Genomic DNA, 15,638 nt, shown 5'->3' on the forward strand with positions numbered 1-15,638 from the left:
TTACTTTGATTTGTGTGTATTGTTAGATATTACTGCACGGTTGAAGCTAAAAACACAAGAATTTCGCTACACCCGCAATGACATTGCTAAACATGTGTGATTCAAAACATGTTTTGATTTACTGTACTCACCAAGAAACAGAATCCTTGCAAATCTGTCTGATCTTTGTAACCTTATTTCTAGCATATACAATGCACATACATGTTTATGGTTTGTTAATCAGAATTTCAAAGTACAGATAAAAATAGGCTGTGAAATTGACCGCATGAAATTGACAGTAAAGGGTCAGAAAAAGCTTTACTCGTCTCCTTTCTGTTGCTGTCACGTGTACATCCATAGGCGGAAGTGACACTCGACATCTTGATGCGGAAGAGATTCCGAACAATTGAAGATTTCACCAAAATGATAACAAAACACTAACCAGAGCTAATAACGTCGTGTTGTAGCTAATTGTACGTTGATCTATTGAGACTAGAGTAAAGTTTTATTTTGGCAATTGTACGTATCCAGCAACCATGGCTAATAACAATTTACAGGTGAGTGAGTGTCCAGCCAGGGACAACAACAAACGAAATTAGCCAGCAAGCTAGGCTTGCTAGCTAACACTGTATTCAAGTCTACTGTTGTTTCAGATGGCGTTAATCCTTAGATTTGTCTAGTAAATATGACTATTGACGCTGGTGCGTGTGTATGTGAGAAATGTTTCATTATTTACTCATTTCATTTTGACATACCTTTCTAAAATAAACTTCACCAAATGACAGTGATGATATCTGGCAGAACAAGATGTCATGCTAATGCCCTTCCCTCTTTTGTTATGGCTCTTCTATAACATTGCCCATGCATTGTGTTACAGAAAGCCATAGATCTTGCAAGCAAGGCTGCAGAGGAGGACAAAGCTAAAAACTATGAGGAAGCTCTCCGGTTGTACCAGCATTCTATTCAGTACTTCCTTCATGTTGTGAAGTGTGAGTTGTCTTGTAAACAGCAAGTGGAACTTAGATATGTCTTAATTTGAGAAATACAATGCAAACACAGAACATCCACATACATTGTTATTCTATTCACTTTAATTTGGTAATATACACTCACATGACAGTTTATTAGGTACACCCATCTAGTATTGGGTCGGACCCCCCTTTGCCTTCAGAACAGCATGAATTCTTTGGGTAATTCTACAAGGTGTTGGAAATGTTCCACAAGAATGTTGATCCATGCTGACACGACGGCATCATGCAGTTGCTGCAGATTGGACTTTGCGTCACCATGGACCAACATCCCTGTGGAACATTTCCGACACCTTGTAGAATTCCCCGAATAATTCAGGCTGTTCTGGAGGCAAAGGGGTGTCCGACTCGGTCTAGATGGGTACATTCATGCTGCGAGCAGCCCATTCCATCTAATCTCAAAGATGCTCTATTGGGTTGACGTCTGGGGACTGTGCAGGCCACTCAAGTAAACTGAACGTGATGTCATGTTTCAAGCAGTGTTTTTCCACTACTCAATTGTCGTGTTGGTGATCATGTGCCCACTGGATACGCTTCTTCTTGTTTTTAGCTGGTAGGAGTGGAACCCTCTGTGGTGGTCTGCTGCAATGGCCCATCCGTGACAAAGATTGACGAGTTGTGCGTTCCGAGATGCCACCAGAGACTGCACACCACTTTTGCACTGTGCTGTTATTTGTCTGTTTGTGGCCCTCCTGTTAGGTTGCACAATTCTTGCCATTCTCCTTCAACCTCTCTCATCAACAAGCTGTTTTAGCCCACAGGACTGCCACTGGATGTTTTCTGTTTGTCGCACTATTCTCGGTTAACCCGCACTGTCGTGCGTGAAAAGCCCAGCAGGGCAGTCGTTTCTGAAATGCTGGGTCCGGCACGCCTAACACCGATGATCATACACCGATAACACCACGCTGAAAGTTCCTTAGATCACTAGTTTTGCCCATTCTTTTTATTTTAATTTTATCCCCTTTTCTCCCCGATTTCGTGGTATCCAATTGTTAGTAGTTATTATCTTGTCTCACCGCTACAACTCCCGTACGGGCTCGGGAGAGACGAAGGTCGAAAGCCATGCGTCCTCCGAAACACAATCCAACCAAGCCGCACTGCTTATTAACACAACGCGCATCCAACCCGGAAGCCAGCCGCACCAATGTGTCGGAGGAAGCACCGTGCACCTGGCGACCTGGTTAGTGTGCACTGCGCACGGCCCGCCACAGGAGTCGCTAGTGCGTGATGAGATAAGGATATCCCTACCGGCCAAACCCTCCCTAACCCGGACGATTGTGCGTCGCCCCACGGACCTCCCGGTCGCGGCCAGCTGTGACAGAGCCTGGGCGCGAACCCAGAGTCTCTGGTGGCACAGCTAGCACTGCGCCACCCGGGAGGCCCAGTTTTGCCCATTCTAACATTCAATCAAACTAACTGAATGCCTCAATGCGTGTCTGCCTGCTTTATATAGAAAGCCACGACAATCACTGTCTGTAGGAGCAAACCATTTTTGTGAATGGGGTGGTGAACCTAATAAACTGGCCGGTGAGTGTATGTGTTCACCTTTGATCTTAAAGTTTGGAATGAACTTGGAATGACCACAGGAGGACCTCTGGGTAAACATATATAATTTCTTAAAGAAACTGTTTTAAAAGTTGTTTCACTTTCACATTAAATGCCCGATGTGTGAGGTGACTTGGGGCATAATGTGATGTGACAACCTGTGGTCCATTTCCTTTTCCTATAGATGAGGCCCAGGGAGACAAGGCCAAGCAAAGCATCAGGGCAAAGTGTGCAGAGTACCTGGACCGAGCAGAGAAGCTGAAGGAATACCTTAAGAAGAAGGAGAAGGCTCCTCCAGCCAAGCCTGTCAAAGAGTCTGGGTCTGATGACAAAGGGTGAATAGGGCTGTGGTGGTCATGAAATTATGTCAGCCGGTTATTGTCGTGCAAAAGTCTGCCGGTCTCACGGTAATTGGCCGTTAATTAACATAGGATTAGCATTTCCAGGCCTCCATGCATACAAGTCACAGATGTGTGCTTTTGTAACATCTAGTTAAAAATATACAATAAATCCATGATTTATTTTAGTCAGGTTTAAAGAAACAATATGATATGAAGTAAATGTATTTCAGAAGAACATAATATGAGTTGGTCTACTGGCCTACAATGTAATCTTGTCTTTACTAATATGTAAAACTAGTTTTGATTTAGAATGGCACATTTTCAAATGGGCAGAAAAAGGGAAAAAAGACATGGCGAACATAGTCCGCACGCTTTCCCAACGGTTCGTTTTGTAGGCTACTTTGGTTTTATAATGGAGCATGTGCTTGATATGAGCAGCTGGGAAATAAGAGAACACTTATTTCACTCCACGCATCAACCCCTGTTTGAAGTATGTGGACACCTGCTTGTCGAACATCTCCAAAATCATGGGCATTCATTTGCTACTATAACAGCCTCTACTCTTCTGGGAAGGGTTTCTACTAGATGTTGGAAAGTTGCTGCGGAGACTTGCTTCCATTCAGCCAGATCGGGCACTAATGTTGGGTGATTAGGCCTGGCGCGCAGTCGGCGTACCAATTCATCCCAAAGGTTTTCGATGGGGTTGAGGTCGGCTCTGCAGGCCAGTCAAGTTCTTCCACACTGATTTTGACAAACCATCTGTATGGACCTCGCTTTGTGCACGGAGGCATTGTCATGCTGAAACAGGAAAGGGCCTTCCCCAAACTGTTGCCACAAAGTTGGAAGCACAGAATCATCTAGAATGTCATTGTATACTGTAGCATTAAGATTTCCCTCAACTGGAACCTAGGGACCTAGCCCGAACCATGAAAAACAACCCCAGACCATTATTCCTCCTACACCAAACTTTAAAGTTGGCACTAAGTATTGGGGCAGGTAGTGTTCTCTTGGCGTCCGCCAAACCCAGATTCATCTGTCGGACTGCCAGATGGTGAAGCGTGATTCATCACTCCAGAGAATGCGTTTCCACTGCTCCAGAGTCCAATGGCGGCGAGCTTTACACCACTCCAGCCGACGCTTGGCATTGCGCATGGTGGTCATAGGCTTGTGTGTGGCCATGGAAGCCAATTTCATGAAGCTCCTGACGAACAGTTATTGTGCTGATGTTTTTTTCCCCAGAGGCAGTTTGGAACTCGGTAGTGAGTGTTGCAACCGAGGACATGCGATTTTACGCGTTAAACGCACTCGGCGTTCCCATTGTATGAGCTTGTGTGGCCTACCACTTCGCGGCTGAGGCGTTGTTGGTCTTAGACGTTTCCACTTCACAATAACAGCACTTACAGTTGAGCGGGGCAGCTCTAGCAGGGCAGAAATTGACAAATTAGCTTGTTGGAAAGGTGGCATCCTATGACGGTGCCACGTTGAAAGTCAATGAGCTCTTCAGTAAGGCCATTCTACTGCCAATGTTTGTCTATGGAGATTGCATGGCGGTGTGCTCGATTTGATATACCTATCAGCAACGGGTGTGGTCCAAATAGCCAAATCCACTAATGTTGTATATACGGTGTAGTTAGCAAGTTGAGTACTACCAAAAAATGTGCAGAGTCATAAAAGGAGATTTACTGCGGTCATGACTCATGATTGCCAATGTGGCGGTACTATGGTCACCACAACAGCCCTAAGTGAGCATAATGAATCCTGAGATGCGTTATAATCCTCACCAATCCTTCATTTGGTTCTGATTCTTTAGTCTTTTGGACTGTTTATATAATTTTTGTGTGGCCTCCTTATCAGTACAGTGAGGTCAAAATGACTTTTCTTTTTCTTTTGCAGGAATGAGAGTGATGAAGGTGAAGGTGACCCAGAGAAAAAGAAGTTCCAAAATCAACTCTCGGGTGAGTTTTAGCATCAGCTATTTCCCTTTTCAGCATTTTTTGTGAGGCTCATACAAGCTTTGATGTTGCCTTTTGACACTGAATCTGCATTTGATTTGTATGAAAAAAATGTACATACGTCATACTACATTTCAACCACTTCTATCTATCTACTATATGTCATACAGGTGCCATCGTCATGGAAAAGCCAAACATCAAGTGGAGTGACGTAGCTGGGCTTGAGGGTGCAAAAGAGGCCCTTAAAGAAGCTGTCATCTTGCCCATCAAATTTCCTCACCTCTTCACAGGTATGGATTATGTAATTCAATCAACACATAACATTCTAGATAATAACGCATGTATTGTGACTTGCAGCAATGCATCTGAAGAGTAAATAGTTTTAGTCTTGGATAGTATTAACTATAGAAGTCATGTAATTAAAGAATACATGAGTATGTTTGTCTTTGGTGTCCAGGAAAGCGGACTCCATGGAGAGGGATCTTGCTCTTTGGCCCTCCTGGTACAGGAAAGTCTTACCTGGCCAAGGCTGTGGCCACAGAAGCCAACAACTCCACCTTCTTCTCTATCTCCTCATCTGACCTGGTGTCAAAGTGGCTGGGGGAAAGTGAAAAGTGAGTGATGGGGCAAAGAGGATGGGCTATGCAATCAAATCAAAATAGTATTTGAAGGATTGCTCATACATACCCATCTCTATCCTCCTCTTCATTCTTCTCCCACACCATCCATTGGTCTCCTATTTACTTGCCGCCACTCTTTCTGTCATCAGGTTGGTGAAGAATCTATTTAGCCTAGCCAGGGAGAACAAGCCCTCCATCATCTTCATCGATGAGATAGACTCTCTGTGTGGCTCCAGGAGTGAGAACGAGAGTGAAGCAGCCCGCCGCATCAAGACTGAGTTCCTGGTCCAGATGCAGGGTGAGAGTTTACGCAAAGCTTGGCCTCAGATCCTGTTTACCTTGTACCTTGAGTATTGACACAACTGCTTCGTCCACTGTGTTGTTTAGCACTGAACCTTTTTCTTTCTAAGGTATCACCAAAACAACTAAACTACACATTTCTTGGCTTTCCATTTGACTGGACCAGCTGTCTATTTTAAAGCGTTTTCTCTCTCTTCTCCCAGGTGTTGGAAATGACAATGATGGAGTCCTGGTTCTAGGAGCCACAAACATCCCCTGGACATTGGACTCTGCTATTAGGAGAAGGTCTGTGTATATTTATCTTTTGATGATCTCAAGTCCTTTATCTTATTGTAAAGATGTATTATTCCTTGGATATTTACCCATTGACTCTTATTAGACAGATTGTTAAAGATTAGAAACTAAAGAATGAGATTCCCTCCTGTCACTTGCTGCATCACCATATGTCCTTCCCGTATCAGATATCACAGCTGTCAGGTTTCTGTGCCTTAGGTTTGAGAAGCGGATCTACATCCCTCTGCCTGAGGAGCACGCCCGCTCCTTCATGTTCAAGCTACATCTAGGCTCCACCCCCAGTGAGCTCATTGAATCAGACTATGTGACCCTTGGTAAGAAGACAGAAGGCTACTCTGGAGCTGACATCAGCGTCATCGTGAGGGACGCCCTCATGCAGCCAGTCAGGAAAGTGCAGTCGGCCACTCACTTCAAACGGGTAAGTGACATTCAACAGAGGCGGGGCTCAACTAGGTGCAGCAAATCTTAATTGATTTAATTTTCAGCATCTAATAGTTTTGAAGGAAGCATTGAATGCTCTGTCAATGAAAAGTCAGTAATCACAAATCCAGTTCCGTCCATGTCTTCTCCTGCATACACCCAGGTCCAAGGATCGTCATGGAACCATCCCAACCTCGTGGTAGACGACCTCCTGACCCCATGCTCACCAGGAGATCCAGACGCCATAGAGATGACCTGGATGGATGTTAATGGGGAGAAACTCATGGAGCCTGTTGTTTGCATGGTGAGAAGAACCCCAAAAACATATATTTTTTTAAATATGAGGGAACAAGTATGTGATGCTAACTGATTGGACTGGGATGATATCTGTATCACGATTCTCGTTAGTATCGTGGCAAAGAAACAAAACATGAAGCGGATGTAACTTTTTGGGGGGAAAACAGCCCTAATGTTGGGAACAAACATCATTATGTTGCCATCCAGAGTCACATTTTAGTTATGTTCCAAGCTATATCACACTATATTTTACATACAGCAGGTTTTTAATATCCAAACAAAGATTGTTTGATCTGCTTCGCATTTTAATTTTTGCAAAAATATTGAGATTCTGGTATCGTCCCAGCCCTACTAATTGACCTTTGTGATGTGCTGTTTACAGGCTGATATGCTGAGGTCACTGCACAACACCAAGCCAACTGTGAACGAGCAGGACTTGGATAAACTCAAGAAGTTCACAGAGGACTTTGGTCAGGAAGGCTAACACTCAACCAGATAATGCAAACCCAACTTTCCTTTTTTTTGTCCTTTTCCTCCACTGGTTCTCAGGCTTGTATTTACTACTCTACTTTCTCTCCAAGTTACAAAGGGGTTTCATGTATGTTGATTTGTTTGCTTATTCTGCGAATACATACCCATAGTACATTACTTGTTTCTTTTTTTTTACGAAGCCAGATAAGGTTGACTGTTTAAGATGGTGATGGTCTCAAAGAAAATGGATTCAAGCAATGTATTCATAGTTTATGCTTTAAAACACTAAAGTGTCTGTTTTTGCCTTGATGGCATCAAACTAACAATGCATGTCATGGTGCATTACAGCAACTCCTCCAAAAGGCCTTTACTCCTTGAAGTACATCTATGACTTGGCAAGATATATGAGGATTGCAGGTTTTGTTGTACTGTATGGTGTTAGGACCTAGTTAGTTTACTTAACTAGGACCTTAACTAGGACTAGGACCTAGTTAAACTTGAACTTTAACTAGGACCTAGTTAAGTTTTTATTTATTTATTCATGTTGTATCCAAGAAGGGCTAAGTCTGTAACGTTCACTCTGTGTTGGTGGAGTAGCACTCATTGAAGCGGACCATATCATGATTAAATATCAGCAACTTTAATTTGATTTCAACTTCCTTTCATTGTCTTTTTTTGTACAATATTCATATTATTTTGCTGTAGCAAGTAAAAGTACTTTGGGATGGGTGGGTGGGGCTATGTTATAATGAAATAAAACCCAATGATTGATCTGAATGATGAATCAGTAATTGAGTGTGCAATAATGTTTGGTCATTTTTTTAACCTGTACCCCTTCAATTGTACTTCATACATTTTTGCCCACTTCAAATGTTTTGTACAAGTTGTGCCTTGAAAGAGAATCAATGTATATCCTCTCTCACTTACTACTAAAGCCGATGAAAGACACCCTATGAAAGAGACACATATTCAGACAGTTACTTACTTATGATTGTATACAGTTCTTTCTATAACCTCTGACTTAAAAACACAAAAAATGCTATAAATCTCAATGTACAGTATAGTCCATCATTCTCATTTGAGCTGTTCACAAATATTGTCTGGTCATTGGTATGAGATTAGTGTAGCGTTGAACAATGCTGAGAAGGGAGGGATTTTTCTTCATAAAAGAAGAATGGTCATTATGTTTTCTTTTGAAAATACTGTTAACATCTATGGCTGTGGGGTTTCCTAGAAATATATATTCAGGTTTTTTTTCTGGGATGTTCAAGAGGTATCCAGTTGTGTTCTAATCTTGGTGTATATGTAAATAAAAATATTACCTGTATCGAAATTACTGATGTTTGATTTTACTTTACACATCTTTGGATGGTTGTATATTTCAATACACTACCATTGAAAAGTTTAGGGTCACTTTTCAATTTTCTTGTTTTTGAAAGAAAAGCACTTTTTTTTGTCCATAAAAAATAACATCAAATTGATCAGAAATACAGTGTAGACATTAATGTTGTAAATGACTATTGTAGCTGGAAACGGCGGATTTTTTAAATGGAATACCTACATAGGTGTACAGAGGCCCATTGTCAGCAACCATCACTCCTGTGTTCCAATGGCACGTTGTGTTAGCTAATCCAAGTTTATCATTTTAAAAGGCTAATTGATCATTAGAAAACCCTTTTGCAATTATGTTAGCACAGCTGAAAACTGTTGTCTGATTAAAGAAGCAATAAAACTGGCCTTTAGACTAGTTGAGTATCTGGAGCATCAGCATTTGTGGGTTCAATTACAGGCTCAAAATGGCCAGAAACAAAGAACTTTCTTCTGAAACTCATCAGTCTATTCATGTTCTGAGAAATTAAGGCTATTCCATGCAAGAAATTGAAGATCTCGTACAACTCTGTGTACTACTCCCTTCACAGAACAGTGCAAACTGGCTCTAACCAGAATAGAAAGAGGAGTCGGAGGCCCCGATGCACAACTGAGCAAGAGGACAAGTACATTAGTGTCAAGTTTGAGAAACAGACACCTCACAAGTCTTCAACTGGCAGCTTCATTAAATAGTACCTGCAAAACACCAACGTCAACAGTGAAGAGGCAACTCCGGGATGCTGGCCTTCTAATCACCAAAATGAAAGCTAGACAGTCAGAGAGCATTGAAAATGTGAAAATTATAGCAAGATGACTATTTATTTGCACATTTTGATGGCAAAGAAATACATCACTTTTCAATGCGTACCTCCGGATGTCATTGGAGACAATGTGTCCCACCCTGATTTGACACCCCTGATATAGCGTGTCATTCACAAAACACTGGGATGTGACCACAATGCATAAGAGAGTAATATTCTGATATTAACAGTGGTGCGAAATACCAGGGAACGGTGTTGAGACAAGCGGTTTGTCCAGAGACCCAACATACAAGGCACTGTCATGCCAAAATGTCTAAATAATCTATGGAATGTGTGTATGAAGTAGTCTCCATTTCATACTAACTGGCACTGTTATTCATTTGCTTTGGACTATGTTAAGAGCATATCATGGTTAAAAGTGATTCCTTTTTCAAACACCATGTGACATCAAGCGGCTCCCCTTGAGCCAAGGTGAAACTCAGACGTTGCTAGGATTCACAAATAGTTTCCATAGTGAATTCATGTGGATTTAATAATTTAATAAGTAAATTGTTAAAATGTCATACAATTGCTAAAGAGCAATAAACACTGCATTAATTCTGCATAACAAAATGTTTTCCATTTGAAATGTAAGGTATAATGGTTTTGTGATTACATGAAAGCAGTTTGCCCCATAAAGCTCTACTTCATTTGATATCAAATAAATATAATCTGTTATCAATTATTGTATACAACGGTCATGTCTAAAAGGGAAACACAATCTAGTATTCCAAATGTCTGTACAAGGTGGTGTAAGAGTTAAATAAGACTTTGAAATTGAATATAAAATGTGAAAAACCAGTGGCTGATGTGTTCAGCGACAAATAGAGGCCACTCACATGTTAACTAATTAACATATCCAGTTCAACAAAGAGCACATAATGTAATGACTCAATAAATATTCATAAATATCATTAACATGAAAAATAGACACATATTTAAAAATGATTTTAGGAGTGGCGTAAAGTCAAAACAATTTAAATGTCAAGGAGTATCATTCAGTTCTCTGTTGTAGCAGCTTTAAATGTAAGATTAGCCTGGATGTTTGTGCATACTCTAGTTTACACATGCATCTCCTCCTCACCTCTCACATGAGATAAAACAAAAGACATGGTTCAACAGCTGACAATGAAGTAATAGGAAAACCAAGCAATAATCCTAGAGCATAAATCATAGATTCCCTTCCAAAAATATCCAATATCCTTCCATGTTCAAGGAATGACAATAACCAAATAAAGGCAAGTGAAATCTCAAATGCAAATTAGATGAAAAATGAGTGAAAAGCCTCAAAAGGACATTGGATTTAAGACAGATGTGTAAAGTGAAGAATCAGGATTTTACAAGCTCAGGAATGTTCCAATAAAAAAACTCTAGTCCCACTCTACTATACGAGGCATCAGTTAGAAGAATTTACATTTGCGAGACCTGAAAAGGATAAAAATATGTTTAAATATATCAAAACCTTTTCTTCAGATGTGCATAAAATATCACATAATTTGTGTTTCTTCAAACAAAAAAAGGCAAGCTGCAAAATAGCTACTGTGCCTAATAGAAAGCACTACGGCGTTAATATACATTAAAAGCTTTGGTAAGGGCACAAAAGGAGTAATTTACTGGCACATCACAATCAAGCCTCATAGGTGAACTTAGCCCAACCATCACATACATGTAACTCCTCCATCTCTGTCACATGGCTACAGAAATGCAGCTGCAGTGCTGCAAAAATGTGGGAATGGTGCGTGTCAGTTAGGGATAGGTATCGTTGTAAACTGTTCCAATGAAGACACTAGAAGACAAACAGAGACCCAATAGCCAATCCAGTCACAGCTCCAGCGAGCATACTGAGAGCCACGTCTCCTCCATCATCACGTTGACGCTCGTGAACAATAACCTGGTCCATTCCTTGTGGATCTCTCATAGGATATGCTCCTACAAACCATGGTGGGAAATATGAACTCCGGTTAGAATGGTGAAAACTTCTATATTGCTAAAATAGTAATTGAATGATTACATCCATTAAAAGAATGAAGAAACATTTAAATCAATGTAATTATCAATGTAACCTTGCAGACTTAAAAGTGGGCATTCACCCAGTGCGTACCTTGGTACTGATAGGGGTATACAACCGCATTAGGCTGCCCATCTGCTGAATAAATGATCTGTGTGCCATGAGGAGGAGCTGGGGCATAGCCTCCATAAGTGTCCGGGACATAAACCTATTGGAAAGGCAGAAATTACCTGTCACTATGGGAGAGTACCACCACCACCACCGTAACTAGAGAGCATTTATCCTAAAGCACAATATATAACAAACACCATGTTATATAGATGTATTATAAACTAAGGATTTACAATGGTTTCACTAAATCAATGTAAGTACACTGAACATTTTTTTTTAAACACAACAAGTGTTTGTCCTGTTTCATGAGCAGAAATAAAAGAACCCAGAAATTTTCGAAATGCACAAAATGATTATTTTGCTCAAATTGAGCAGAAATGTGTTTACATCCCCGTTAGTGAGCATTTTTCCTTTGCCAAGATAACCTGACAGGTGTAGCATATTAAGAGGCTGATTAAACAGCATGGTCATTACACAGGTGTACCTTGTGCTGGGGACAAAAGGCCACTAAAATGTGCAGTTGAGTCACACAACACAATGCAACAGATGTCTGAAGTTGAGGGAGCGTGCAATTGGCATGCTGACTGCAGGAATGTCCACCAGAGTATTTAATGTTAATTTTTCTAGCAATGTCGATTTAGAAAATTTGGCAAAACGTCCAACAACCCCAGACCATGTGTAACCACACAACCCCAGGACCTCCACATCCGGCTTCTTCACCTGCGGGATCATCGGAGACCAGTCCCCCAGACAGTTGATGAAACTGTGGGTTGCACAACCGAAGAATTCCTGCACAAACTAGCAGAAACCATCTCAGGAAAGCTCATCTGCGTGATTGTCGTCCTCACCAAGGTCTTGACCTGACTGCGGTTTGGCGTCGTAACCGATTTTAGTGGGAAAATGCTCACCGTCAATGGCCACTGGCACGCTGGAGAAGTGTGCTCTTCATGGATTTACCCCGGTTTCAACTGTACTGGGCAGATGGCAGATAGCATCTATGGCGTCATATGGGCGAGCGGTTTGCTGATGTGAACAGAGAGCCCCATGGTGGCGGTGGGGTTATGGTATGGGCAGGCATAAGCTACAGATAAACACCACAATTTAATTTCATCGATGGCCATTTTAATGCACAGAGATACCGTGAAGAGATCCTGAGGCCCATTGTCGTGACTTTCATCTGCCGTCATCAACGCATGTTTCAGCATAATGCATGGCCCCATGTCGCAAGGATCTGTATACAATTTCTGGAAGCTGAAAATGCCCTAGTTCTTCCATGGCCTATATACATTCACCAGACATGTCATCCATTGAGCATATTTAGGATGCTCTGGATCAACATGTACGACAGCGTGTTTCAGTTCCCGCCAATATCCAGGAACTTTGCACAGCCATTAAGAGGAGTAGGACAGCATTCCAGAGGCCAATCAACAGCCTGATCAACTTTATGCTAAGGAGATGTGTCACGCTGAATGAGGCATTATGGTGATCCCACGAGATACTGACTGATTTTCTGATCCACACCCCTACATTTTAAAGGTATCTGTGACCAACAGATGCATATCTGTATTCCCAGTCATGTGAAATCTATAGATCAGGGCCTAATGAATGTATTTCAATTGACAGATTTCCTTATATGAACTGTAACTCAGTAAAATATTTGACATTGTTGCATGTTGCGTTCATATTTGTTCAGTGTAAATGTCAAGACAGAATTCATAGTGAAATTGCACAAGACACTGTGCTACACTGACTGCTCAAAGTATGTTCACAAATGTAAAGGATAGGCAGCAGGCTCACATGTACTTATTCAGAATACAGAGGAGAGGCAGAAGCAACAATCTTCTGCGCAAAGTCAATCTGAGGATGAGCGACCACCTAAAATATAGATAATCTCTATGGAATGTTTTGCATGTGAATAAAAAAAATATACTAATCTATTAACTAATCTAACACGGTCAATAAGAAGACTGGGATATGAAGGCTGAGGGTCTTGGCAGATCAGTAGAAACTCACAGAGCTGACTCTGGCATCCTGGAGAGCCATGGTCCATGCACTGAAACAACAATGGGAAAACAAGAATTGACATGACTTATCAGCAGGCTATCCAATATAGACACAACTAACCACAGTAATATTGATTACAATGGGAGAGCTGTCTTACAAAACATCATCTGCACTGTCTCCGCAAATGCTGATGACCCGTCCGTCTCTGCAGACTATCTGGAGCAGGGCATTTTGACTCCTGCCCTCTGGTGGGTTCAGATCTATTGACAATGAAAATGTGAATGGAACAGGTGATTGATGGGTTGGTGCAGATAAACTATCCTAGGTCTAATTGAGAGGATAGGATAGAAAAGTATAACAGATGTAGTCAAGTACCTTGACATGCAGTTGCACTGCGAATGTTAATGCTGTCCACTCTCATGTGGATCCCATCCTCCATATCTCGCCGGTGCTGGTCATCAAAGAATACCAGCCACCCATCAGACCACAGGTCAAACCAGTTTCTCTTCCACCGCCGCAGAATAGTGCCTGCATCAATTGTATTAAAATATTGTAGCACTTAGTGCAAACACAGGTCTAAGCCCCAAAGTCAAAGAGCAATGAGGTCATCGTGATATGGAAAAACTCCATGAGGAAATTCAGTGAAGTATCAGGAAGAAACATTCAACTATAGAAATCAAACTTATTCTTGACCACACCTAGTACCTGTTACATTGGTAGTTGGAAACATGACCAGCATAATGCATGGCTAACAGGTTTCTGACATTTGTGTGCTGTACAGCTCCACTTACTCTGCCGATGAAGGAAGCCACTTTTCACAATCGACATCCTTAGGTCACTCTGAAAATAGAATACATAGAAAAAAATGCTTACTGCATATAGCGAAATCCATTTAGCTAAATTGGCCTTCCTAAACCATCACTGATCCCTATCTAGTTAGCTACTGTAGCTGATTTAATCAATAAATCGACTGGTCCTTAATTAGAATGATGGGAATTGTAGTTTATATCAGTTCTATATCTACGATTATAAACTGGGTGGGTCGAGCCTTGAATACTGATTGGCTGACAGCCGTGGTATATCAAACCGGAAACCACAGGTATGACAAAACATGTATTTGTACTGCTCTAATTAATGTTGGTAACCAGTTTATAATAGCAATAAGGCACCTCGGGGATTTGTGGTATATCGCCAATATAGCACAGCTAAGAGCTGTTCTTATGCACGACGCAACGCGGAGTATATACCACATCCCCTTGTGCCTTATTGCTTAATCACAACACCCACCGCATACACCAGAGAGGAAGTTTACTATATTTATCTGAACTCATTGTTGACAGTGTCGGGTATGCTAACTAGCGAAGTTAGTACTGTCTGTAACGTTACCTAGCTAGCGGACCTATTTACGTTGGCATTTGACCCTTTGGTCATTAAAACTATAACGTTACTTTGAAGTTTGTGCTGACAATATTTCTGGAGATTATAATATGACTAACGTAAACTCACTCACTTTTGTACATCGACTTGGTCCGTACAATTGACCTTATTTTAGCGCCCAAAAAAAGTAATACTTCCAGATCAACTGTAATGTCAATACCGATGTAAAGCACAATTTCTCCCCTTTCCAACAGAATTCATGCCGAGACCTCCACGCTGCCCGTTTCTGCATGATTGAAGAAGGCAATGAGCTCCTTCGGGTCTTTTTAAAAATGGCGGGTGTGGAAGCGAAACTAATGCGTGGTTGAGAGGAGAGGAGATGTGTGGGGAAACGCCTTTTTTTCACTCGACCTGTCCAACTTATCACCTTATCGCCTCTACAATGTAAATAAAACAATATAAAGAGTTTATATAATGTGTCATTACATACCTATTTGAAGGTTTGTGTCGAATTTGAATCGGGTTTTTAGGGCGGTGCTAAAGTGATCTTAGAAGTAAACAGCGGCTTTGAGAGTGACGGTCGCTTACAGTGATGACGCAAAAAATCACTAGGTATCCCCCTTATACTGTCCATTTCTCTTTTTAAACGATGAGAGAAGTGCTACACCTGGTGGAGAGCGATTGTAAGACAGAAATAGTTGCTTTATGCGTGCTGTACGTTAC

The 15,638-nt window shown here is 41.4% G+C and overlaps 2 protein-coding genes across 4 annotated transcripts; one reads left to right on the forward strand and one right to left on the reverse strand.

The window, feature by feature from the left end:
• The first annotated feature begins 325 nt into the window (after nucleotides 1–325).
• LOC112250957 (vacuolar protein sorting-associated protein 4B) lies at nucleotides 326–8,583 on the forward strand. Its single transcript, XM_024421529.2, has 11 exons — nucleotides 326–536; nucleotides 857–968; nucleotides 2,737–2,887; nucleotides 4,787–4,848; nucleotides 5,016–5,135; nucleotides 5,303–5,459; nucleotides 5,615–5,763; nucleotides 5,969–6,050; nucleotides 6,258–6,477; nucleotides 6,643–6,783; nucleotides 7,159–8,583. The coding sequence occupies exons 1-11, from the start codon at nucleotides 516–518 to the stop codon at nucleotides 7,258–7,260; spliced, it is 1,317 nt and encodes a 438-aa protein (XP_024277297.1). The 5' UTR covers nucleotides 326–515; the 3' UTR covers nucleotides 7,261–8,583.
• Nucleotides 8,584–9,890: 1,307 nt separating this feature from the next.
• LOC112250954 (pleckstrin homology domain-containing family B member 2) lies at nucleotides 9,891–15,483 on the reverse strand. 3 transcript variants are annotated; one of them, XM_024421524.2, is made up of 7 exons: nucleotides 15,406–15,483; nucleotides 14,330–14,378; nucleotides 13,914–14,066; nucleotides 13,696–13,798; nucleotides 13,548–13,587; nucleotides 11,517–11,631; nucleotides 9,891–11,344 (listed from the first exon to the last, which is right to left on the reverse strand). In XM_024421524.2, exons 2-7 carry the CDS (start codon nucleotides 14,364–14,366, stop codon nucleotides 11,202–11,204), a joined length of 591 nt encoding a protein of 196 aa, XP_024277292.1. In that variant the 5' UTR covers nucleotides 14,367–14,378; nucleotides 15,406–15,483; the 3' UTR covers nucleotides 9,891–11,201. The 3 variants fall into 3 exon arrangements, with proteins under 3 accessions (XP_024277292.1, XP_024277294.1, XP_024277293.1); XM_024421526.2 differs by lacking the exon at nucleotides 15,406–15,483 and adding an exon at nucleotides 15,136–15,173; XM_024421525.2 differs by lacking the exon at nucleotides 15,406–15,483 and adding an exon at nucleotides 15,049–15,106.
• Between the last annotated feature and the right edge of the window lie 155 nt (nucleotides 15,484–15,638).

This window comes from Oncorhynchus tshawytscha, linkage group LG05, assembly GCF_018296145.1.
Source record: "Oncorhynchus tshawytscha isolate Ot180627B linkage group LG05, Otsh_v2.0, whole genome shotgun sequence".
Taxonomy (NCBI): Eukaryota; Metazoa; Chordata; class Actinopteri; order Salmoniformes; family Salmonidae; genus Oncorhynchus; species Oncorhynchus tshawytscha.

What these genes read in the sequence shown, in the direction of transcription:
- LOC112250957 (XM_024421529.2), top strand. Translation starts at nt 516, where the DNA reads ATGGCTAATAACAATTTACAG. An exon ending in TCTGGGTCTGATGACAAAGG is followed by an intron (nt 2,888 to 4,786) that starts GTGAATAGGGCT and finishes TTTCTTTTGCAG; the next exon opens with GAATGAGAGTGATGAAGGTG. An exon ending in CGGCCACTCACTTCAAACGG is followed by an intron (nt 6,478 to 6,642) that starts GTAAGTGACATT and finishes GCATACACCCAG; the next exon opens with GTCCAAGGATCGTCATGGAA.
- LOC112250954 (XM_024421524.2), bottom strand. Translation starts at nt 14,366, where the DNA reads ATGTCGATTGTGAAAAGTGGCTTCCTTCATCGGCAGA. An exon ending in GACAGTGCAGATGATGTTTT is followed by an intron (nt 13,588 to 13,695) that starts GTAAGACAGCTC and finishes TTGTTGTTTCAG; the next exon opens with TGCATGGACCATGGCTCTCC. An exon ending in ATACCCCTATCAGTACCAAG is followed by an intron (nt 11,345 to 11,516) that starts GTACGCACTGGG and finishes CATGGTTTGTAG; the next exon opens with GAGCATATCCTATGAGAGAT.